Genomic DNA, 25,205 nt, shown 5'->3' on the forward strand with positions numbered 1-25,205 from the left:
GAGCACTGAGGCCTGTCTTTTCGCTCAGCTCACCTCTGCAACCGGCGGTCTGCGCTGCCCCTGACGTTTTCGAGGGGTGGTGGGCCCGACTCCCATTTCACCCCATCCCCGCGCACCCCCCCTCCCCCGCCACCGCATATATCACATGTAAATCCGACTGAACAGGGCACTTTATCACAGATCGGGGACGGGATTCTCTAATAAAGGGGCTATGTCCCCATGCCGGTGTGAAAAACGGCAGCAACCACTCCGGCGTCAACGGTCCCCGAAAGTGAGCACTTCTCCCCTTCCTAGGGGGCTAGGTTGGCGCCGGTGTGGTCCCCGCAGCTCCAGCTGGCGCGGAACAGCCCGTGCTCATTCGTGCATGCACAGAAAGGCCGGCGTGATTGCGCGCATATGCGGAATGGCCGGCGTATTTCCACGCATGCGCGCTACAGTCAGCGTATTTCCGCACATGCATGTGGGTTCCCTTCTCCACACCGGTCCCCAGGCAATATGGCGGAGCCCTGCAGGGGCCCGGCGCGGAGTAAAGTAGGCCACCACGGAACCAGCCCACCCACTGATCAGTAGGCCCGATCGCGGGCCAGGCCACCGTGCCCCCCCCCCCCCCTCCGAGGTCGGATCCCACCGCGGCCCCTCCAGGGCAGTCCCCGCACACTCACCTTCCAGGTCCTGCTGTGTGGGCCTGAGCCAAACATGTCAGTCACTCAGCCCATCGTTGCCCGTAGAATTCCCGGGGGGGGGGCGCTGTCAATGGCTCCCGACTGGAGCGCCGGGAATCCCGCGGGCGCCCGAAAAACGACGCCGGAGAATGGTGAAGCTGGCTTCGGTGCGGTGGGGCGTGAGAAGCCGGCGCCGGGTCGGAGAAACCCGGCCATAGTGTGAAACTCTGTGCTCCTCATCTTGGAGCCAAAATTCAGGCCAATTTAGGTGAGGGCCTCAGAGAGGTTTCTGAGGAGAGGGGATTCTCATATTTTAAGTCTGCTTGACAAAGAGCTGTGTAAACAGCACACATTCTGAGCTGTGTCCTGGTTTGTCAGTCCATCTGAGCCCATTGAGACACAGCTTGATGTTTGACTAAAGCTCAGGTATAAATTAAGTTACAGGCATTGGCACATGTTTATTATTATTTAGAAAAATGTTGTACTTAATTTAACATGAGGTATCTCCTGTCAATTCAGTGGACTGAATCATAGAATTTACAGTGCAGAAGGAGGCTATTCGGCCCATCGAGTCTGCACCGGCCCTTGGAAAGAGCACCCTACCTAAACCCACACCCCCACCCTATTCCAGTAACCCAACCCAACCCAAGCTTTTTGGACACTAAGGGCAATCCACCTAACCCGCACATTTTTGGACTGTGGGAGGAAACTGGAGCACCCGGAGGAAACCCACACAGACACGGGGACAACGTGCAGACTCCGCACAGACAGTGACCCAAACCGGGAATTGAACCTGGGACTCTGAAGCAACTGTGCTAACCACTATGCTACTGTTCTATAGTTCTATGCTATCTGTGATTAATCTGTTACAATTATGAGGTTTATAAATTGTCATGTTTTGGAACTGTGCATTTGAATTTTAAGATGAAAGGAATCATGTGACCTATTCTGTCGTCTGCTGACAGTATGCCTGAGTGGTCTCATTGTTAAAGATCAAAGGAAGACTTAAATTGTTTGATTGGGAAGAAGGTGCAGGGTATTTTTGCTTGGAAACAGTGGCAGCAGCCAGTGCATTAACATTGGAGACTGTGAGTCTCCAAAGTCCCAGAAAAGAATAGAGAATGTCAGATTGTAAACAGTTGCGTTTTCAGCAGTCCGCTTAGTTCCAAGATGAAAGAGATTTGGGCTCTCAAGGATAACTAATTAGCATTTCTCGATACAAGGACCAAGTGATTGATGTTGTAATGGGTAAGGATGAGGAAGAATTCATTGCAAAGATCAGGTTATATGCTTTCCTAGAATATCACTGAATATCACAGCATTTTGAATCTGCCTGGGTCCAGGAGAGAAGGAGGCAGTCAGCAGCTGAAAACATCCTCTGGCTTTCCATGCAGGAATGTGGATGGAAGCAGGCGCTCAGGTTGAATAGGCCAAATGTGTGGGGAGTTAAAATGAGGGCGATAGAGCTTAGCCTCGAAGAAGAGTTTCCAGGAAAAAAAACCTCACTGTGGATTGCAAATGACCAGACAATAAAGTAACAGGAAAAAACCCGCAGGAGCTAAGAATCTCTTTGGATTGATTCTGGAGAAATTGAATCTAGATATGAACGATAATATAAAGTCCACGTGCAGAGTGTGTTTTATGAGTTGGACTAAGAATAAGACTATAGAACAAAGAACAAGAAAAGTACAGCACAGGAACAGGCCCTTCGGCCCTCCAAGCCTGTGCTGATCATGATGCCCTAACTAAAAACAAAACCTTCTGCCCTTAGTCGGTTCGCATTCCTCTATTCAATAATAATATTTATTGTCACAAGTAGGCTTACATTAAAACTGCAATGAAGTTACTGTGAAAACCCCACATTCCAGTGCCTGTTCGATACACTGAGGGAGAATTAAGAATGTCCAATTCACCGAACAGCACGTCTTACGGGACTTGTGGGAGGAAACCGGAGCACCCGGAGGAAACCCATGCAGACACGTGAAGAACGTGCAGACTCCGCACAGACAGTGCCCCAAGCCGGGAATCGAACCTGGGACCCTGGAGCTGTGAAGCAGCAATGCTACCCACTGTGCTACCGATTCCTATTTAAAGTACTGTGTCTACAAAGATTTAAATCACAGCGTTTTAGTCATTTGTTGCTACAAATGACTTACAACATGAAATCCTGATGTTGAATTCTTTAGCTACTAACTGGATGTTCAATTTTCTTCTAGGTTAACAGTCTGTACCGTGATCGTAACAAAATTAAAAATGTCTTTATTTGACCTCCAGTGTCAGTTGTGACTCAGGGGTCGGGCTCTCACCTCTGAAGCAGAAGGTCATGGGTTGAAGTCCCACTCCAGATGCTTGAGTACAAAACCGCGATCGCCATCCCAGTGCAGTACTGAGGGACCGGCATCCCTTTGTTGAACAAGGCATTAAAGTAAGGTGCCATTCCCTCTCTACGCTGGATATAAAGCATCCCATGACACCACATTGAAGAAACGCATGGGAGTTTCCCCCGATATCCCACCCAATTTGTATCCCTCATCAAACATCCCTATAACAGGTTACCTCATATTTATCACAACGCTGTTCGTGACATCTTGCTGTGCACAGTTTGGTTGTCACATTTCTTACATTACTGCACTTCAAAAGTGCTTCATCAGCTGTAAGATGCTTTGAGATGTCCTGAGGTAGTGAAAGGCACTATATCAATGCAAAACCTACATTTCTTGTTACAGTGCCATATTGATGAGGTAATTTTGACTTTGGAAGATAAGTAAAAGAAAACAGGCGATATAGTTTCAGTATCCAAATTCAACGGAAATGAAAATTGGGGAGATGTGCAATGGGCGGCTAAACTGATGTCACCTATTTTACACAACCACAAACAGTCACAATGACCCCCCCATTCTTTGTGTGAATTCACCCTTTTGCTTGTAGGGAGTGAGTGCTCACTTACGGGGCAGGTCTTTGGCACTGGGCAAGAGAGAAATACTCGCGGAGCCTAAATGAATCACAACTTCAATCATGAGACATTGTCACGTAGAGGCTCCTGATTTCAAACAGCATGCTTAAAATAGATGGCACTGACAATAACAATCTTCTTGATTATGTTTCTTCCATTCCATTAAACCTAGAATTTACAGGGGATCACTAACATTAAACATCAACATAAATGAGGCACTGAGCTTTTCAAAGTAAACAAAGATTAGCCGACCATTTAGCAAGTTAAAATTTACTAGGTCGCCATTCTCATGGCAATTCAGTTACAATCTGTACTACTCAGCTTCACCACCAGGTGGCAGAAAGGGTCTTTGCAGCCCAGCTATCGGTATCTGCTCTACAGCAGGTAACCTTGTGAACTGGCTGGACACCTTGCTACTGTGCAATTTAAGATGCCAGATTGTAGCCACTATTGTCACCAATTAAAAAAATAATTATTGGGACATGAATTGGGCAGTTCTATTGAAAATATACCTGATGACCCATTTCCCTGCCCCTCCCTACCACTCCTTGTCCTATGCGTGTCTCAGTGAAATTGTGTGTCTTTTCCATTTTCTTTGAACGCTTCTGTTTAATTGTTATAAAATATATCAACAATGAGTGAGATAAAAAACCTGGCTGTTTCCCACCAGGAAAACACACAAGCAGAGGTGGCAACCCCACTGTGATAGCTTTTTGAAGTCGCTAATATTAAGACCATAAAACCATAAGACATAGGAGTGGAAGTAAGGCCATTCGGCCCATCGAGTCCACTCCGCCATTCAATCACGGCTGATGGGCATTTCAACTCCACCTACCAGCATTCTCCCCGTAGCCCTTAATTCCTCGCGACATCAAGAATTTATCTATCTCTGCCTTGAAGCCATTTAGCGTCCCGGCCTCCACTGCACTCGCGGCAATGAATTCCACAGGCCCACCACTCTCTGGCTGAAGAAATGTCTCCGCATTTCTGTTCTGAATTTACCATATTGGTGTCAGTCAGTGGGAGGGTCAGTCAGAAGGTGCGGCGGACGCACAACTGTCTGGGTACCTGATTGAATACACCGCCATGTAAAAATAAGGGCGTCTCACAGGGGTATAATCAGACGAAAACTAGGATTAAGCCAAAGGAACAAACATGCAGACAGGTGATCAAAACTTGGTTAAAGAGCTCGGTTTTAAGGAGCATCGTAAAGGAGGAGAGAGAGATGGAGAGGTTTACGGAGTGGATTCCAGAACTTAGGGTCCAGGCAGCTGAAGGCATAACCATCAATGGCGGGATGATGAAAACCAGACATGCTCAATAGGTCAGGGATCTATGTTCCCCCCCTCCCCCGCCATCACCAAATCCCTGCAGCTCAATATTCTCTACTCCATTTTAGAGATTTTTCTTTTGAATGAGGATAGGTCGCTATTAATAATATCATGGGGAGATGTAAAAAATATAGAATCAGCTATTGCCTTTCCCATGGCACCTGCAGAGACAATTTCAGACTTGAATCTTCACCCAGGGGAACCGCTGAAAGTTGCCTCCATCCCTCCCTCCTCTGGAACATATGGTTGTGGAGATAGAAATGTAAAACAAATCACGCTGCTCGTTTTTGTTTAAACGTCAAGATTCAACACATGTTTCAGGGAAGCCTTTGTGCATTTTTGTGCATTGCTAATCGCCACCAGGCCGTGAATCAGAGTCGCTTGGGCGGGGATTCAGCAGCACTGAACAGTAACGAAAATGCTTCAAGGAATCCATTCAATACACGTGGTAAAATGGGAGCAATGTAAGCCTCATTTAGAGGCTCCTTTCTATTCGGAGCTAGAACAGGGCCACAAGTAATTCATTCTTCCCTCTTTGCTCTGTGTGTCCCCCATAGGTCTCTGGTAGCAGTCGGACCTCTGAGCTAGAAATGGTGGGTTCAAGCCCCACTCTGCAAATTTGAGCCCATAGGGTATGATTCACCCCCCCCCCCCCCCCGCCCCCCCCCCCCCCCCCCCCCCCCCCCCCCCCCCCCCCAGGCAGGTGTTTCTCGGCAGTGCGCTGTTCTCTACTCCCACCGCTTGTCAATGGGATGTCCCCTTGAAGCTGACCCACGCCACCAGGAAACCCACACGCTGCTGGCAGGGACAGAGAATCCCAACAGCTGGGGAATTCCGGCTATAATCAAAGCTGAAACGCCAGTGCAGTACTGAGAGAGTGCTGCACTGTCCAGGGGTGATGTTTTTCAATGAACTTTGAACTGATTCCCTGTCAAGCAAAAATCTACTGAATATTTCACAAAAAGAATACTCCTGTCTTCATAATCAGTATTTTAGCAGAATGGAGACTGCTATGGCTGTCCTGATATCCTGCTCTCGAGGGCACACTGCACCACGTGGTGGGTATACTGAATGCATTGCTGGTCACATTGGCTACTGTGCAGATTTAAAGATCATGCACTGAAGGTTTAGCTCAGTTGGGTGGACAGCTGGTTCGTGATGCAGAGCGAGGCCGACAGCGTGGGTTCAACTCCCTTACCGGCTGAGGTTATTCCCGAAGGCCCCGCCTTCTCAACCTTGCTCCTCGCCTGAGGTGTGGTGATCCTCATGTTAAATCACAGCCAGTCTTCTCTCCCCCCTCAAAGGGGAAAAGCAGCCCATGGTCATCTGGGAATATGGGCGACTTTACTGAAGAGACGCTTGAGTACACAGAATAAATCTGCAAAGGAGCGCAGGGTGGATTTAACACAGAGCTGAGGTAATGGGGAGAAGGAGCTTCCTGAAACAGGGAGAAAAATATTCAGTGACAATGCGGAGAGCAAGCGGACGTTTCTGCTACGGTCACAATGACAATAATGAGAGAAAGTGGGTGGAAGCCTGAAAGAGGGAAAGTGCTGGAGATGAAAAGAAAGGCAGGGAATAGTGGATGGGAAGTAATAAAGAGTGAAAAACATTGTATTGTTAGAAAAAAAGGCAGATTTAAATATTTGCCTGCAAGCGGAATTGCTGAAACCAATTAGTGTTTGTCTACTTTCCTTTCCCACAGAAGGTGTTTGCAGTTAAGCTGGTGGCTTTTGCAGCTTTTACCCTGAGGCCTGAAATGAATTGTTCCCATTACCAATAAGGACATTTCAACTCCATTTGCCTCTGGGCATGTCATCAATTCAGTGGCGATGGACTGACCTACAAGGTTTCGCAATCAGGCAAGTATCCTGCAGGAGGAACAGTGCTTGTGGCTTGGTGGATTGGCTGTCAGAACCCTTCCTGAATCCTGCCCTTTTCCCAAAGGTTGGGACCACTGGAGGCTGACGCGTTTTATGTTGATTCATGTAATCAAAAAGGAAGGACAAGCGATTGATACTTTAAATTTTACTGTCACGCTAAAACAAAGTCCTGGGGTACATTAGGAACTTTAGAATTTTCCAGCATTAGGCCATCACACATCCGCCAACTCTCCGAATGGTTCAGACACTTTGTCCTATTCCTCTTCCCGCTAGAGACTTCAGAGATACGAGGATACTTCAATATGGCAAAGAACATTTAAAAAATTGATATGATAGAGATGTTGGAATTTGTAAGGACTTTTTGATAAAATCACATCAAGGAATGCTATATCCACAATAGCAACTTGTCCTGAATCCTCCGCCAGTGGGACTCTCTTCCCACCGGCAGTGCATGCCCGACCACAGGTTTCCCGGAACGGAGGGGTGGCTACAATGGGAAATCCCATTGACAAGAGACGGGAGCAGAGAATCCCAGTGGGAACATGTGGCTGGGGGACGGGAGAATTCAGCCTCTTGTGTTTATGTCATGTCCTTCCCACCCTGAACTTGACATTGTGGAAGGCAGCAAGAGAAGGGTTCCCAACGAGTGACACTCCGTCCTCTGGGAGGGGCGTTAAATTCAACTCTCTACCTCTCTTTCCAAAGACACTGCCTGGACTGGTGAGTATCTCCTGCAACCCAACGCATTTATCCTTCTGCTGCTTAAAATCCTTACAACGCCAACTCATTTTTGCTCTTCAAATTTGTGCCTGCTACACCCAAGGCGCGATACCTTACAGATGTTGAAAACGGTGAAGAGGTGGAGAATCAGAAAATGAAGAAAAAAAAGTCTTACCTTCTTGTAGAGGCTCCTCAGATCTCGATATTGCCACATACTGTTCAGGACTTGAGACGCCGCCTTCACCACCTTCGGCGAATGTCTGTGTGTAAAAACACCACAGCTCAAGTTAGAAGTCACACTGACTCTTTGGCTGACGGGGCTGGCGTGACTGAAATTGTCGGGGGGGAAATGGGTCATCGGAGGAAAAAAAACGTCACAAAGTTGACAACACCAAGCTGTCAACTACACATTTGTTATCGAACAAGCTTTTTAGTTTCAATTAAGGTTGAAATAAATAAGTCTGAACAAATAGTTTTCGAAGGTTAATGTAGTGTACGATTGGTTTAACTCCGTAGTTGCAGCTTGAAGATCGAAATATTTACTCTCTGTGGCGGGAAGCAACATGTTGAACTGCTACCCTCCTTCAAAAGCACCCGACTGATGAGAGGGTAAATCAGCAATTGAAAGGCAAAAATACGTGATCTGTGATACAGTCATTGGTTTAACAGCTCAAGCGAGGGAGCAGAGCTCCACCCTAGATTTTGAGCCTGAGTGGATTAGAAATTCCTAATTACAAACCCGGGACCAAATGTCTGTTTATGTTTGCATGGCACAGGCCGATTTTCTCTCAGGTGTCGCTCGTGGGCCAGTGGTGGCACTCCCACCTCTGAGCCGGCAGGTCACATCGCCGAGTCCCACTTCAGAGGCCTTGAGCACATAATGCAGGTGGTGCAGTGCTGAGGGAGTGCCGCACTGCTGGAGGCGTTGATCTTTCTGGGTGGATCACGAAACCGAGGGCTTGCCTTCCCTCTCAGCTAGGCCTGAAATGTCCCACGGCCCTGTTCCGAAGATGAACGGGAATATTTTCCCTGGTGTCCGAGCCAATAATTTATCTCTCCGACATTACTAAAACAGATTTTCCAGTCATTGGCTGGGATTCTTCATTCCGAATGAATAAACAGACATTTGGTACTGGGTTTGTAATTAGGAATTTCCAATCCACTTAGGCTCAAAATCTAGGGTGGAGCTCTGCTCCCTCTCTTGAGCTGCTTAACCAATGACTGTATCACAGATCACGTATTTTTGCCTTTCAATTGCCTCGCTACCTCTGCCAGTGAGAGCGGAGAATTTGACACCCAGCTAAATCTCCATTCGCTACAGCAAGAATGGAGAATCCCGCCAATTATCTCATTTCCTTTTTAAAAAAATGTATTTTATTACAAACATGTATCAAAACAGGTTACAGTGAATAAACGCCCCGGGAAACATACCAATGATCTCATTTCTGTCTGTTGGCCTTGCCGTGCGCAGACAGTATGTCGTGTTTGCCATATTACGAGAGCGAGCACGCCTCAACTGAATCTCACTGACTCAGGTTGCACAAGGTGCGATATAAATGTAAAGTCATCCTTCTTTCCATTTCCTGCAGCGACTTACAACTTGAAGATATTTGTTGCAAACATCAGAGTTCTCGGCACCGTCTCATTCCTTGCCCTGTCGCTAACTGCCCAAAAGTTAGCAGCAGCTCTCGATCGATGGAACTGACCATGTTGTTACTTCATCCTGAATTGGAGACCCTGGCACAAAAGGACAGGGAAACCTAGCTGGTGCAAACTGGTACTCTCGATTTGAACCCATCAGAGGTTGAGTCACTCACAGACATTTATCAGCAGGCTTTCTACATGTTTTAAGCAGTTGAAATTTGGGTGAAGTTTACAGATGTACAGAGCAGCTCATGGCCAAACAAATGATTCTGTCAATGCTGAGGTGTTCAGGTGAAAAGTGGGTTTTATCCTCTGAGGCATCCTAAAGTTCTTGATGTCTAACTCTGATTTTTCTTCTGGTTCCCTCCCCCTTGTGTCAGCTCATCACTGGCGTCGATATGTGCGAGACACCTGTGCCAACTGTCAACGCCGAACACCAAACGCAAATAGCTTTGCAAATGAAATCATTGGCAGCCCTCACGTTGCTGTTAAGTTCTGCATTTTAATTTAAATCTCTAGAGAGGCCCTGGACATAGCGGTCCTCCCATCCCCACCGAACAAATACTCAACAAGCCCAGCGGTGATAGCAACACGCCGGTCGTGGAACAAACTATGACAGCACTTCAGGCTAACCAAAATGTCCGCCAAGGCTCCCATCTGCAACAACCACAGGTTCACACCTGTGGCAATGGACGCCACTTTCAAAAGGTGTAGACAGGATGGAGAGATGCTGACAGTTAGGGACTTGTACACTGACAACAGACTGACAACACTCGAGGAACTAACAAAGAAGTTCCAGCTGACAGGGGCAACGAATTAAGAAATATGCAGGTCAAAAACTTCCTAAGAAGGTAAACAAGAACATACCCACAACCATTGTTAGAGGACCTACAGGATGCGGGCATCTTACCTGTATGGGCGACTATGGGAAAGGCAAACACACATCTGGATGAGACAAGAAAAAATGGGAGGAGGTCATGGGGTTTGAAATAGGGTGGGGCTTTGGAATGGAGCACTGCATAGGGTCAATTCCACCTCCATATGCGCAAGGCTAAGCCTAATGCAGTTGAAAGTGGTACACAGAGCCCACTTAACTAGAACCCAAATGAGCAGGTTCTTCCCGGAGGTGGAGGACAAATGCGTACGGTGCCAAGGAGGCCTGGCCAACCACGCCCACATGTTCTGGTCTTGCCCAAGACCCGTCAGGTTCTGGACAGCATTCTTCGAGGCATTGTCCAAGATGGTGGGGATGAGGGTGGAGCCGTGCCCAAGAGAGGCACAGTCTTCGGAGTCTCAGAACCACCAGATCTATTCATGGGAAGGAGGACCAACGCCCTTGCCTCTGTCTCCCTAATCGTCCGCCGATGAATCCTGCTCGGCTGGTGATTGGCAGCACCACACAAAGCTGCAGACTAGCTGTCCGACCTATCGGAATTTCTCCAGGTGGAGAAAATCAAATTCGCCATCTGGGGGTCTGAAGAAGGCTCCCACAAAACGTGGGAGCCATTCACTCAGTTGTTCCATGATATGTTCACAGCCAACCGCCAGTAAACCAGAGGGAACTGAAAGCCACAACGCAATAACGTATACCAATAAAAGGGGAGGGGAGGGAACAATGAAACATAGAACACAATCAAGACCAGCAAACAACGAAATGCACGGCGTCACGCCAATCACACAGAAACAAAATACAGGCGCTGAAGACAAAAGACGGCACGCTAGATGACTAGAAGAGGTAGAGGGGGGATGAAGAAACGGGGGGGGGGGAGGGGGTAGGAAATGGGGCAGGTTCGATTGGGATTAAGCACCCACTGGGGAGTGCAAACCAAGAAGCCACACCCGATGTAAATAACTAAAAACATCGATGCAGAAACAATTTTTCCTTTTTTTTCTGTTCGCTCTTTTTGATTTATTATTTTATTATCATTACTTTATTATTTGATACCTGTTATTTTTCAACGTATGTTGCCTTTGCCTTGTATAGCTTAAAATTCTTAATTAAAACACTTAAAAAAAAAATTCTCCTGAGAGACATGAAACTTTGCTTCCATCTTCTGGCAGACTTTGTGACTTTCCAGTTTGGGTTTTATGCCATGGAAACAAAAGGCACCCCAAAAGGGTTAATGAAGTGTGGAATTCTCGGTTCACCTGAGGACACTTCTATGTTGGCGAGTTCATTTTCTGAGCAAATGCTGATGGTGGGAAGGTGGTGGGCGTGGACTGGGGGAGGTTTGCGGGGGAAATGGTGTCTCACTTGCTGCCAGGATTTATTGGACAGAGGGAACTGAGGTGAGGGTGACGCCCCGCAGCATCGTCCGCAAAGTGGTCTTTGAAAACAGCCTTGTCCAAAATGACTGCCTTCAATCAGCATAAAACAGGACAAGGGGATAGATCTTGGCTCAGTGGAAATCTGTAGAACGGGCAGTAGCCAGTTGACAGCCTGTTTCACACCTCACAGTTTTTACATTCATTCTGTGGGGGAGAGATGAAAGATTGTAGGCTAATGCAATATCATCTGCTTTACACTATCACCTTGGAGATACAAATAAGAGACTCGTAAATCTCCCTGGCGTCAGGCTTTAGATTGTGAGGCAATTCAGCAGAATTATACCTTCCCCCTCTAGTCAAGCTGTGGGAAGGAATTTAAAATGTTAACAACGATAATCCAACTGATTTGCAGGTAAAATGTGAGCATGGATTATGCAATAGCTGGCCCCTTTAAGGGCCTGACATCGGGGGATCATGTGACCCCCCCCCCCCTCCATCACCTGATGCGAATCAAGTGTGGGACCTCGGTGCAGAGCCTAGGCTTTTGCAGCCAGAGTAGATTCTAGAGCTCATAGTAATAACATCGTGAAAGACTCTGTGTAAATACTGTTTGTCAATAAACCATTATTGTTCATTATACATACTGACTGGTAGTTGTCAATCCTTCCTTTACTACACTGGCGATGAGCTAAATCGGAGCGACTTCGTTAGCAGTGAGGAATTCAACAAGCTTGTTGTTAAAAAACTGCAAAGTGAATCAGATCATTCGAGGCCTCTCTTCAGGAAACTAGAAGTCTTCAATCTGACTACTGAGAATTGGATGCAGTTTATCGAACGGCCGGAGCATTTTTTCAAGGCTAACCGAATAGAAGAGGGTGGGAGGGCTCTGATGGAGACCATCACAGCATACATAGGGGCTGGTTTAGCTCACAGGGCTAATCGCTGGCTTTTAAAGCAGACCAAGCAGGCCAGCAGCACGGTTCGATTCCTGTACCAGCCTCCCCGGACAGGCGGCGGAATGTGGCGACTAGGGGCTTTTCACAGTAACTTCATTGAAGCCTACTCGTGACAATAAGCGATTTTCATTTCATTTCATTTCACATAGCCAAGCCAAAGCTGAGTACTGCGACTTTGGATCAGCCTTAATGACATGCTATGAGATTGCCTAGTATGCGGTGTGAATAGCGAAGCCATGCACAAGAAAGCATTGGCTGAGTCCGAATTGACTTTCAAGAAGGCGTTAGAAATGTCATCACCAATTGAGAGTGCCAAAAAGAGTGCCCAAACGTTACAAGGCGAACAAACTTTGAAGTCTACCAGTTAGGGCGGGGAACAGTGATAAGTAATGGTGCCAAAAGAGAGGGCACGGGATCAGACTCAGGCAGTGAATTTAGTTCAGAATTGGGAAGAATTACTAAATACCCAAAATTCAAGCAGCCTAGGAGTAACATAGAGTGCTTTCAACGTGGGGCAAACCACTCTCCAGAAATGTGTGTAAATTAAAAGGATCCGAGTGTTAAGGGTGTGGGAAAAGAGGCGATCTAAGGCAGAAATGTAGAAGCAAGCAGGCCCAACTCAGTACAAACAGAACAAGTAATCAAGCGTCGGTAAATAACCTAGGGGATTGTCCAGTGGGAGAACGTAATACCATGTCCTTAAACAATGTGGAAGAGGGTGAGGTAGACCCCGTCACAGTCGTGCTCATATTAAACGGCCGGCCACTAAAAATGGGAGTGGACATGGGGGCATCAGCTACTGTTAGAAATGAACATGTCTACCGTTATCAAAAAGAAGGAAATCAACCAGTAAAGTTGCTAAACATTACAGCAAAATTAGCCACGTAAACTGGAGAGGCTATAATGAATATAGTCGGAACAATTGGATTGGATTTGTTTATTGTCACATGTACATAGGTAAAGTATTTTTCTGCGAGTAGATCATTTAGTGCATAAAAAGAAAAGAAAATACATAATAGGGATTAGAGATGTAAAAAGAGGATCTGTTTCGGAGAACACGCAGGGAGTTGCCATGCTCCGGAGCCACCTTGGAACAACTGCAGCCCTTGAGAGTTACAGACAGCAGTCAGCACAGCTTCCACGAATGGTGGTGTCACGCCAGGAACTGAACTTGATGGGATGTGATTGGCTCCGGAAGATAAAATTAAACTGTCTGGCGATCTCCAAGATTAAAGGAGGGGGCCTGAATGAGGTCTTAATGAAGTATCAAGACGTATTCCAAGAAATGTATTTCAAGACGTATTCCAAGGATTACAAGCTATGATCCACGTAAATCAGGAAGCGAGACCAAGTTTTTTTAGGGCCAGGCCCATGCCTTATGTTTTAGTGGAAAACGTTGAAACAGAAGTGCGGCGATGGAAGATCTGGGCATCATCAAACACGCACAATTTGCGGAGTGGGACACTTTACCAGTAGGCATACCCAATAAGACAATCAGAATTTGTGGAGATTATAAATTAAGGGCGAATCAAGCCGCAAAGTTGGTCAGGTACCCCATATCCAAAATAGAGGACCTGTACACAAAGTTGGCTGGGGGCCTGACACGTACTAAGTTGGACATGGGCCACGCCTACCAACAATCGGAACTAGATGAGGTGTCAAAAATGTATGTCATCATAAACACCCAGAAAGGACTGTATTGATATACACGTTTATCCTTTGGGGTTTTGTCAGCTTGTGCCATCTTCCACCGGACTCTGGAGAGTTTACAGCTGGGGTTGCCCAAAGTTATTGTTTACTTAGATAATGTCCTGATTACAGGGTCCACTGAGGAGGAACATCTGGCAAATCTGGATGAAGTTTCAAAGAGGTACCAAGAAGCAGGAGTGTGCCTGAAGGGGGAGGGGGGGGGGGGGGGGGCATAACGGTGGCGCTGCGGTTAGCACTCCTGTCTCACGGCGCCGAGGTCCCAGGTTCGATCTCGGCTCTGGGTCACTGTCTGTTGCACATTCTTCCCGTGTTTGCATGGGTTTTTGCCCCCACAACCCAAAGATGTGCAGGCTAGGCGGATTGGCCAAGCTAAACTGCTCCTTGATTAGCACAGTGGGCTAAACAGCTACTGTTATTAATTAATTGGGTACTCTAAATTTATAAAAAAAAGGAGTGTGCCTGAAGTGAGAAAAGTGCACCTTTCTGGCGAATGAGATGACTGATCTTCGATACAGGTGGTTGCTCAAGGGCTACAACCTTGAAGATAAAGTGAAAACCATTAAAGAAGCACCAGCCCCTAAGAACATCTCAGGGTTAGGAAAGTTGGCACAAAACAGCCACCGATTCTCCGTTTTGCTGGGGCCCAGCAGGAGGAAAAGCGTAGAGCCCCTGGCTCCAGCTGCAGATACGGCCTGGAGAATTGCTGGGTCCGTGGCCGAGCATGCGCACGGCGGGACCTGTAGCGACCGTGTCGTGCTTCATGTCGGAGGCCGCCCGGGGAACAAGCCCGCGAAATAGTCCACCCCTTCAGCCGGTTCGCGCGCCCCGGACCGCCCCACCACAGTGTCCCCAGCCACGAATATGTCCCCCCCCCGCCCGCAGATCGGCCGACTGTGGTGGCGCTGGATTGAGTCCATAGCCGGCAGGCGAGTTCCCGAGGGATGAGACCACATGTTTCCCGCGTCTTCGGGAACCCGGCTAGTCAGGGGTGGAGCATCGGGGGGGAGGGCCGCAGGCAATGGCCTGAGGCCGTCGATCCGCCACGTTGTTCTGGAGGGGGTGGAGCATCGCGAAAGTGGCCCCGCCACCTATTTCGTCGGGAATTTGGATTCTCCCGCCGTTCGCCGAATCCAATTTCGACATCGGCGGCTGGAGAATCCAGCCCCTGGTCTTTCCTGGGAATGGTGAATTACTGTAGATGGTTTCTCCCTCACCTATCAACATTGCTGGCCCCGTTACATGGGTAATTGAAGAAGTGCAAAAAATGTCACAGGAAGAATCCACAAAAATAAGCTTTTACAGAAGTGAAGTAAACGCTTCAATCTTCAAATTTATTGGTACATTTTGTCTCAAAGAAAAAAATCGTGCTTACGTGTGATACGTCACTGTATGGAGTTGGGGCTGTATTATCGCATGTGATAGAAGTCGGGTCTGAGAGACCAATTGGATATGTATCATGAACTTTATTTGATGTGGAATGGGGATATACCGGGTCTAACCTGTATTCTCCGGGGCCTCCACAATGTTCTGGCTCCAATGGGCTGAATTCCCAACGGCGAGGTTCACTTGTACTTTTAAAAATCATGAAACATGTGTCGTGGCTGCTGAGGGGGAGAGAGAGAGTTCGGAAACTGTCCAACATCACCATAGTTTGCTGACAGATGTGCCGTTGGCGGGTTGGGGGGGGGGACTTCTGCCAGGGGAGGAGGAGTAGCGGTAATGGCCAAGATTGGGCTGTGGTGTCGAGGTGGATGGGCACGGAACACCATTGCCGCAGTTGGCAAGGCTGCCATGCAGCTGCACACGCCTCTAAACTGCCAATTGTGAATTTAGGGCCACAGGTCGTCTAGGTTTCCCCCCCAGGCCACTCGCAGGTGCCCTCTGGCCCCAGCCAACCCTTCAGCTGTGTGAGCATACTCCAACAACCAGTGCCACCTGGGATGAGTGTATGTGGGGAGTGTAATGCGTATATGCGGCTGCAGCTTGTCAGTCTCCTGAGTGTCAACCTTGGATCCGGCGAATCCCGCACCATTTTTCATTGGAATCGATTGTCGCCGGTGCTAGCTCCTTCACAGTGGTTGAATCGGTTAAGGTCCGTCGCCGGCTTCGCTGTCATGAAAGTCCACAAATTCTGCGTCGGCGTCAACACTCAGGAACAGAGAATCCCTCCCCTTGTGTCCCCTTTAAAAATGTTCCATTTAGTTTGCAGTGACCACATTGACCTCCTCGCACTCACCCAGTGCCCCAGCTATCCCCAAAATATATGTGCTCAAATAGCCATTGCATATTTCTCTTAAAATTAGCAATGTTATTGATAAAACATTGACATGTACATTCGTTCAGTCTGGAAAATAGCCATTTGTCATAATCTGTTTTCCATCCCTGAGCTAATCTTGTAACCACGTTGCCATGTCTCCCTTTATCCCATGGGCTTCATTTTTACTAACAGGATTAGAATGTGATATTTAATCAAACGGATTTTGGAAGTCCATACACACAACATTAACTGTATTGCCCTCATACACCCTGTCTGTCACCTTATCAAAAAATTCAATAAAGTTAGCCAAATGCAATTTTCCCTTCATAGAATTGTGCTGGATCTCTTTTATTGGTCCATGTTGGTTCAAGTGGTGGTTAATGTTCTCGAGAAATTTGTTTTGAAAAGCTTTCCCTCCACTGACATTAAACCTAAGGGCCTCTAATTACAGGGTTTGCACTTCTTCCCTTTGTGAACAAGAGTGTAACATTTGCAGTTCTCCAGTCCTTTGGCACCAGTCCTGTATCAAAGGATGACTGGAAGATTGTGACCAGTACCTCCGCAATTGCAACCTTACTTCCTTCAGCAAGTTAGGATGCATTCCTGCTAGGCTGGGTGGCTGATTCACTTCAAGTAACACCAGCCTTTCTGGAAACTTCTTTGTATTTATTTTTTATCTCATCTATTATCCTGACAATCTTTTGCGTGCCACAGTTTTGGCAAAATCCTCCTCTTTGGTAAACACTGATGCAAAGTACTCAAATTAGTATCTCAGGTTATGCCTTCTGCCTCCATGAACAGATCTTCATTTGGTTCCTAATAGGGCCCACTGTTCCTCTGACAAATCTTTTAGGGTGCCCTTTTATATTAATCACTGATCTATTCTCATACTGTTCCCTCATTTCTCATTCTCATTTTCATTTCTGCTCTGTACTTTTTATACTCAGCCTGAATCTCTCTCGCAATATCAAGGCGGCATCAGCTGTGCACTCTCTTTTTCTGTGTCCTCCTACACTCTAAGTTCTTAATCAACTATTAGAGAACTCTGGCTTAGGTGGTCTTCCCTTTTCCCCTTACGGGAATGTACCGAGGGTACACCCACAACATCTCTTTAAAGGTTGCTGCTTGCTCCATTATATTTCTGCCTTGTAGGATTTGACATTCATTCATCCAGGGTCCTTCACCATTTATGTATTCCAGTTTGGTCCATGACCATCTTCATAATTAATCCAAACCTTATGGTACTATGATCACTATTCCTGTGATGCTCCCCACTGTGACATTTTCCACTTGGCCCACTTCATTTCCCAGAATTAGCAATGGGCAGGAAACACAGAGATGAAGAAAATTCTCCTGAACGTATTTAAGAAATTCCTCCCCTTCTCTGTCCTTAACACAATATTGTTACATTCAATATTAAGATAGTTAAAGTCTCCCTTTATCACTGCTCTAGCACTCTTGTATCTCCCAATAATGTCGCTGTAAATCTGCTTCTCTGTCTCCTTCCCACTATTTAGTGGCCTACAATATAGACTAAATATCTATTTAATAGCTCCCTCACTGTTTCTTGACTCCAGCCAGATGGATTCTATCTTTGACCTCTCAAGGACATTCTCTTTCTGTAGGATTGTGATATTTTCCATAATCAAACTGCTACCCCTTCTTTCTTTGCCACCCCGAAACCCATTTTTCCTGGACATCCTGCAAATAGGATTGGTAAGCATTCAATCCTCCTCTTTTCTCAGTCCGGTGTCAGTTATCACCATTACATTAGATTCCCATACGGCTATTTTGCCTGCAGCTCAGTAACATGAATAACCAAACTTTGTGAAATCATATCCATGCACTGCACACCTGACCTGGAACTCTCTATATTCTGTGGTCACACTAATTCTGCATAATTTCTAACTCCAAATACTTCTCACAGTCCTCGCTAACTCTCACTTCTCTACTTTTCAATCCTGATGTTCGAAAGCCTTAGCAGAGGTCTAGCTAACCCGTTCACGAGGATATGGGCTGGTTTAGCTCACTTGGCTAAATCGCTGGCTTTTAAAGCAGACCAAGCAGGCCAGCAGCACTGTTCGATTCCCGTATCAGCCTCCCCGGACAGGCGCCGGAATGTGGCGACTAGGGGCTTTTCACAGTAACTTCATTGAAGCCTACTCGTGACAATAAGCGATTTTCACTTTCACTTTCACGTTCAGCTCGGATGCAACCTACTGATGAATAGAAAATGATCCCAGTTTTGCACCGGACATAATCCGATCCAAAGATATCGGGCGCGATTTAACGGTTCCGTTGCACCCGATTTAGGGTTGGGATGAAGCCGTTGAATTTCACGAGAGGCTTGCCACGCAAATTGCGACGCCTGAAATGCTTCGCGAGATTTAACGAAATCTCATAGGTGTCGCGATCTCACCCTCACTGGGCGTGATCCAGATCTGCAAACTTAATGGGGCATTTAATGCTGGCTTCCACAAATGAGGACCAGTTGTAATGGCACCTGGGGGTCACCCAGGTCATTAGAAACCACAGGGTGGGTGGGGACAGGACAGGGTAGCACTCCCTCAGGTACCTGAGCACCCTGACACTGCAAGGTCGACAGGGAAGTGGCAGTGGCAGATTGCCACTGCCAGAAATCGGTCCTGGGGTTGTGTGGGGTGCCTTACCAGGTTTTGGGGGGGGGGGGCGTAGGGTGAACGGGTGTTCCCAGGGAGGCGGGGGGGCAGGAGGATGGCGGAGTGTTTCTTGGCTGCAGCCGCTGAGAAAAACCCACACTGAACTCACCCAAAACCGGACATAGATTGTTTTCCGGTTGAATTGCGCTCATCATTTCTATGCCGAGTTTTGAGGCGTTTGTTTTTTGGGCAACATCCTTGTTATTAAATATTCACCTTTAAGATACACCAGTGTAAAACAGACTGAACCTGGTTCCTACCAAAGGTCCTGTTAACCATGGTGTTAAATTGTATTAAATTAGGTAGTTCACCCAGAGGCACAATACCGATGCAATGGAAAGGAAGGGCTCTTCAGATGTTGGGTTTCGAAGCATTTTATTGGAATAGAGTAAAGGACACTTTATTCTTCGGCATTTCATGTTGCTATACCTAACCTGGGAGTGATTGGTGCTGGATGGGAAATTATTTATTCACCTCATTAAAATAAGCACAACATTTACAAAAATGTTCTGCAATCCTGTCATTTTGGATCTCGTGAGGATGTGCAACATTTGCTGAGCAATGGTATACTTTGGGTGGAATATAATGCCCTGCCCTCAGGTAAACTTGAAGGCAGGGCTGGGGGGGGGGGGGGGGGGGGGGCGCATTTAATCCCACTGAGTATAGGTAGGGAGGCTCATGGATGGCCTTCCCACCCCAATGCCAATTGAGGCCCCAATGGCCACTCAAGGGCATCGTCCCGTCACTGACGATATTGATGCGACAGAAGGTGGGATACTTGTCGGCCTGAAAAGTAAACTTGCTTTCAGGGTCCCAGAGGAGTCCTCTGATTGGCCTGCAGCTCTCGAGGGGCGGGACTATCTCTCCAGGGGTCCTTTCTCCTGGGGAGAGCCTGCCACTGTCCACTTACGCACCTGGTTGCCATTTAATGCAACAGACCTTCCCCAAAAGAGTGAGACCCCAGTTGCCTGTTGTGTTTCAGAAACTGGGATTTTCACTTGCCTGTTAGGATCGCAGCAAGAGTGGACGTGCGGTGAAAATATACTTGCCGGATGGTGCATCACTGTCCCAACTCCTCCGGGATGTGCTCAAATTTTCAAAGCGAGTGCGGGGATGTGGGAGCTGGGAACTTGCTCACCTCCAGTTAATGACCTGTGAAAACTTCTTGAGGAGTTTGTTAGCGGATCAGGGAGGGGGAGAAGACGATTTTCAATGTGTAACTCAACAATCCTGAAGAGTCTGGTGCATGTTAGTGTACAGCAATTGGGTCAATCCGGGTAGAGATTAAAGGTTTTTTTTCATGATGAAAGGTTTGGGGATCTGGAGGATCTTGCAGTGGATTAATCACGCTCCCATTCATTTGGTTATTTTGCCACTTTCCAGTGCCTTGAGGCGGCTGATCCTCCAAGTGGCTGGTTTAGCTCACAAGGCTAAATTGCTGGCCTTTAAAGCAGGCCAGCAGCACGGTTCGATTCCCGTACCAGCCTCCCCGGACAGGCGCCGGAATGTGGCGACTAGGGGCTTTTCACAGTAACTTCATTGAAGCCTACTCGTGACAATAAGCGATTTTCATTTCATTTTCATTTTCAAGTTTCCTCTTTTCTGTAAGACAGCAGCAGACCCCAATTGCCAACCAGCTGCAGTGGCCTCTCACGCTCTGAAGGCAGATCCCACTTCCTGTTATCATTTGGTGCCGCTAATCGGGTGCCAAACACGCCTCTGACACAATTAGATCATTCACACTTGAAGATTGCATCGTGCGAGGTACACACTTAATGCAAAGTCATCTGGGTGCCAGGTTCCGGAACCTGATTTATAAATGAAGTCCTCGTAGTGTCACACCAATCCAGATTTGGGGTCAAGCTCCTTCTGCAATCTCCCAAACAGTATGCTTTAACCCAACTTCAGTAGAGCAACAGCTGGTAATGATATAGTCCTTTTAACATGGAAAAATGTGACCTTACACATGACATGGAATTAGACATAGAATTTACAGTGCAGAAGGAGACCATTCAGCCCATCGAGTCAGCACCGACCCTTGGAAAGAGCACCCCAAACCTCCATCCTATCTCCATAACCCAGTAACCCCACCTAACCTTTTGGACACTAAGGACAATTTAGCATGGCCAATCCACCTAACCTGCACATCTTCGGACTGTGGGAGGAAACCGGGGCACCTGGAGGAAATCCACGCAGACTTGGGGAGAAGTTGCAGACTCCGCACAGACAGTGACCCAAGCCTAGGACATCCCTAGGTTTGTCTGAATTATTGTCAATTAGTGCTGTATAAATTTATGCTGCAGTTCCATTGTCTTCTAGGACTGTTTAAGTTAATTTCATAAAGGACCCTTGCAACCAAGAGGGAGGGTTTGAAAGCCAGGTCACAGAGGTGAAAAGCCTGTGTCCAACTCACCAGTTCGCCTGTGCCATCTGGTTGCCATCCCTACATAGTATCAGTAACGAGTCAGGTAATGAATTCAGTTAAATGTGTTTCTTTGCTATTTTAACAGTTGTTAACCTGTCAATTTAAATCGAGTAATGATTTCATTTAGATAGCACTCTGAGCAATTTCAAACCATTTTATTTTGCGAGGACGAGAGGAATTTCAAATGATTTCATTTAGATAGGACGCAGAGGGATTTCTACCCTTGAGAGATTCTAAGAGGGTGATAACAATGTAGCTGCAATCTAGCCATTTTACTGCCTTTTTCTAGATCTTAAGTGGGTGTTTGAGATATTCTGTCACAGCAGTCACCAGGGAATTATTGGAAAGTTAGTTGAATTTGGTGGTTCCGTAAAGTAACTGTGATTTTGGAAAGAGCTATTCCATTCACTGTGAGGGTTTGCCAAACCTGGTTTGACTTTTCCTGAAGGTATCATCACATGATCGAATACCGCCAACCAGCCTGACCTCACTCTTCTCAGAATCATAGAAGGGGTACAGCACAGGAGTATAGTTGGCCCGCCGTGTCAGGACCAGCTCTCCGAATCAGCAACTCACCGATATCCGTTTTCCCGCCTTCTCCCTGTAACCTTGCACGTTCCTCCTTTTCAGGTAACAATATAATTCCTTCTTGAATGCCTCAATTGTACATACCTCCGCCACATTCTCAGGCCCAACTTTTCAGATCCTAACCACTCGCCTGGGAACAGAGCTGGATTCTTCCACCCCGCCCGCTGCAAAAACGCCACTGGCGTGACCCCGACAATGGAAAAATCCATTGACCTCAGGCGGGATTCTCCGGTCACCGGGCGATTGCGGCCGGAGATTACCATCCACAGTTTCTGCCCGTCTACTCTGTTCAGATCCCTCATGATGTTAAATACCTCTGTCAATTCTCTTCTCAACCTTCTCTCCTCCAAGGAAAATAGCCCCAACTTTTCATAAATCTGTCAACATAACTGAAGTTCCTCATCCCTGGCACCAATTTCATGAATCTTTTCTGCAGGCTCACGAAAGCTTTCACATCTTTCCAATAGTGTTGATCACCCTCAACCATTCAGCCTCACTATTAATTGCCTTTCCCCCACCAATTAGCAGACAAACAAATTCCTCATTACTTAACTGGGTGCATCCTGGCTGTGCCAAACCCTCTTTTTTCCCCAATAAAGTAAACAACCATGGGTATTGATTCAGCTGTCACGTATCCCTGCAACTTTCATGGCCAAATGGAAATCCAAACGGAAACCAACATTTTGGAAAGGTGTGGAATTGGCACATCAATGTTGCCTACTATACACCATCGCTCAAAGTCAATATTACCCCTAGTGTTTTTCCAAACCCTTTCCACCGAAAGCACAACTTCTTAGACTTTTGGGGTAAGATTTGCAATCACATTTTTCCCATCGTTGGAATTCTTGACACTGCCTGAAGTCAACTTTGAATCCTGAACAGTGTCCCACCATTACGGGTGCCCCCTCTCAGATAGAGTAGCCAAACCTTGAGAGTTAGTCTCCAGGAATCGAAGGCTAATCTCCAGGGCAGCAATCTGGAGAAAAATAAATGTTTCAATCGGTTCATTTATTGGCTGTAAATCTTTGAGTTGAGAAGAACAAGATTACTTCATCATCCAATTGGGTTCAAAGTATCTGTTCCCTTTCTGGGAGTTGGGGTGGTTTGAGGTCAGAGATTATTTATAAAATCCCCCTGAATAAATTGGCAACCTTACCCACAGAACATGCATGGACTGCCTGGCCTCTGCACATTGACACAATTAGCACCTCACTGCCAACACATCACCTTCTGGAACACGTGACAACCGGGCCCAGTTACGTACTTGTCTCCTTTACTCTTGGCGATGCTGATGAGCTTCTCGATCCCTCCTGAGTCCCGCAGGGCCTTGGCATTTTCCATGTTTTTAGTAATGACTTCATGCAAAGCGCAGCAAATGGCAGTTATCGTCTCGTCGGAGATGGTTTTGCTGATTGTGCCGGTGTTGGTGCTGGTTCCAGTGCCGGTACCGGTGTTGCCGCTGCCTCCAGGAAGACGGTGGACAAGATCTCGCATGGCATATTTGCCTTAGTGGAAAGAGAAAGAGAAGAGGAGGAACACGATTAGAATCACACTTCGGGTACAGAGCCTTGCTGTGGTCTCCATATTACAATAAGGTCGTGGAGCTATTGGGGAAGGTACAATAGTAATTTACCCGCATATCAGAAATGAAAGGCTATGCCTCTCAGGAAATACTGAACAAAGGCAAGAGAAGTTTAATGGGTGACCCGCTAGATGTCGTTAAAGTTATGAAGGGGTTTGAAAGGATATACATAGGGCTTGATTTTATGGCCCTCCACTGGCATGTTTGAATTTGGAGTGGGGGAGGTGTTTGCAAAAAGCAATGAGGTCATCCCACCCACCCCTGATCTGTCCCCCATTTTAAAGGGGACAGGGAGGGGGGGCGGGTAAAAATGTCTGAGGTGGGACTTGCATGCCAGGCGGGGACCAACGTCTTGCCTTGAGCCAATTAACGTCCTGCCAAGGGTAAAATTGCTGCTGGACAGCCAGCACTTTTCTGGGCGGCCTCCCGACTGATATTGCAGTCAGTGAGGTGGGAGATACGGCTCCATGTGGCCCTGAGCCCACTGTCACAGTAACATATACAGTCGTTTACCTTTGCTCATTGAGATCATGCCACACTGAATGTTCAATACACTGTTACTCTCTAAATGAAAAGATGGCTGACATGCGTCACCTGATGAACAATATTCACTACAATACAATACAACAGCAACAGCACTTTAAAAATATTTTACTGCCTGCTTCTTTACTGCTCCTAGAAGAAACAGAGGCAGGGATGGAATGAGGTGCTTTTCGTTCTCTCATCTACCCCACTCGTCCAAATAATCACAGCACGCTTTGTAGTCACCAGCCACAGAAACAAAGGGGCTTGCCTTCCACCTACCAATGAGCTCCTTGTTTCTGACATCCAAAGCCATATTTCGTAACGCAGTGGCGACAGCACATACCACACGGTCATTGTCTATTCTCAGCAGCTCCACGAGAATGGGCAAACCCTTCTCCTTCCGGACTGCAGCACGGATGTAAACGGACCACTGCAAACACAGACAACAACACATTGGAAACCAAAAGCAGAACTGATGTTAAACACTGGACAACGGGAGCTACTTAACCACTGAAGGAAAGATGGAAACCCTTCTCCGCAGATATTCCTCTTAACATAAACCAGCCACGCTCTAGTGTCCATAGAATAGAATCCTTATAGTGCAAAAGGAGACCATTCAGCCCATTGAGTCTGCACCGACCATCTGAAAGAGCACACTACCCTGGCCCACTCCCCACCCTATCCCGGTAACTCCACCTAACGTCAGATGGGCTGCGGGAAGAAACCGGAGCACCTGGAGGAAACTCATGCAGACATAGGGAGAATGTGCAAACTCCACACAGACAGTGACCCAAGGCTGGAATTGAACCTGGGTCCCTGGAGCTATGAGACAGCAGTGTTAACCACTGTGCCACCATGCTGCCCTTGTCCTGAATAACAAATAAATATATTTGGACCAAAGGCTGAACAGACTGTGGCTCTTTTCTCGAGAAAAGAGATGGATGAAAAGTGACCTGGTAGAGGTAATTAAAATTCTGAAGACATTGGATAGGGTAGTAGTAGAGAAGGTCTTTTTATTTGTGT

At 47.0% G+C, this 25,205-nt stretch overlaps 1 protein-coding gene across 8 annotated transcripts in view; it reads right to left on the minus strand.

Annotated features, from left to right (window-relative positions):
- The window catches only part of LOC119965900 (catenin delta-2-like), a 1,408,928-nt gene that overhangs the window by 50,689 nt on the left and 1,333,034 nt on the right, over positions 1-25,205 (minus strand). For all 8 annotated transcript variants that reach the window (XM_038796885.1, XM_038796882.1, XM_038796883.1 and 5 more), the window contains 3 exons: positions 24,462-24,612; positions 23,340-23,580; positions 7,725-7,809 (listed from right to left, as the gene is read on the minus strand). In XM_038796885.1, coding sequence (XP_038652813.1) covers positions 7,725-7,809; positions 23,340-23,580; positions 24,462-24,612 — 477 coding nt within the window. The remainder of the gene's footprint in view (positions 1-7,724; positions 7,810-23,339; positions 23,581-24,461; positions 24,613-25,205) is intronic.

The sequence above is a fragment of the Scyliorhinus canicula genome, chromosome 5 (assembly GCF_902713615.1).
Source record: "Scyliorhinus canicula chromosome 5, sScyCan1.1, whole genome shotgun sequence".
Taxonomy (NCBI): Eukaryota; Metazoa; Chordata; class Chondrichthyes; order Carcharhiniformes; family Scyliorhinidae; genus Scyliorhinus; species Scyliorhinus canicula.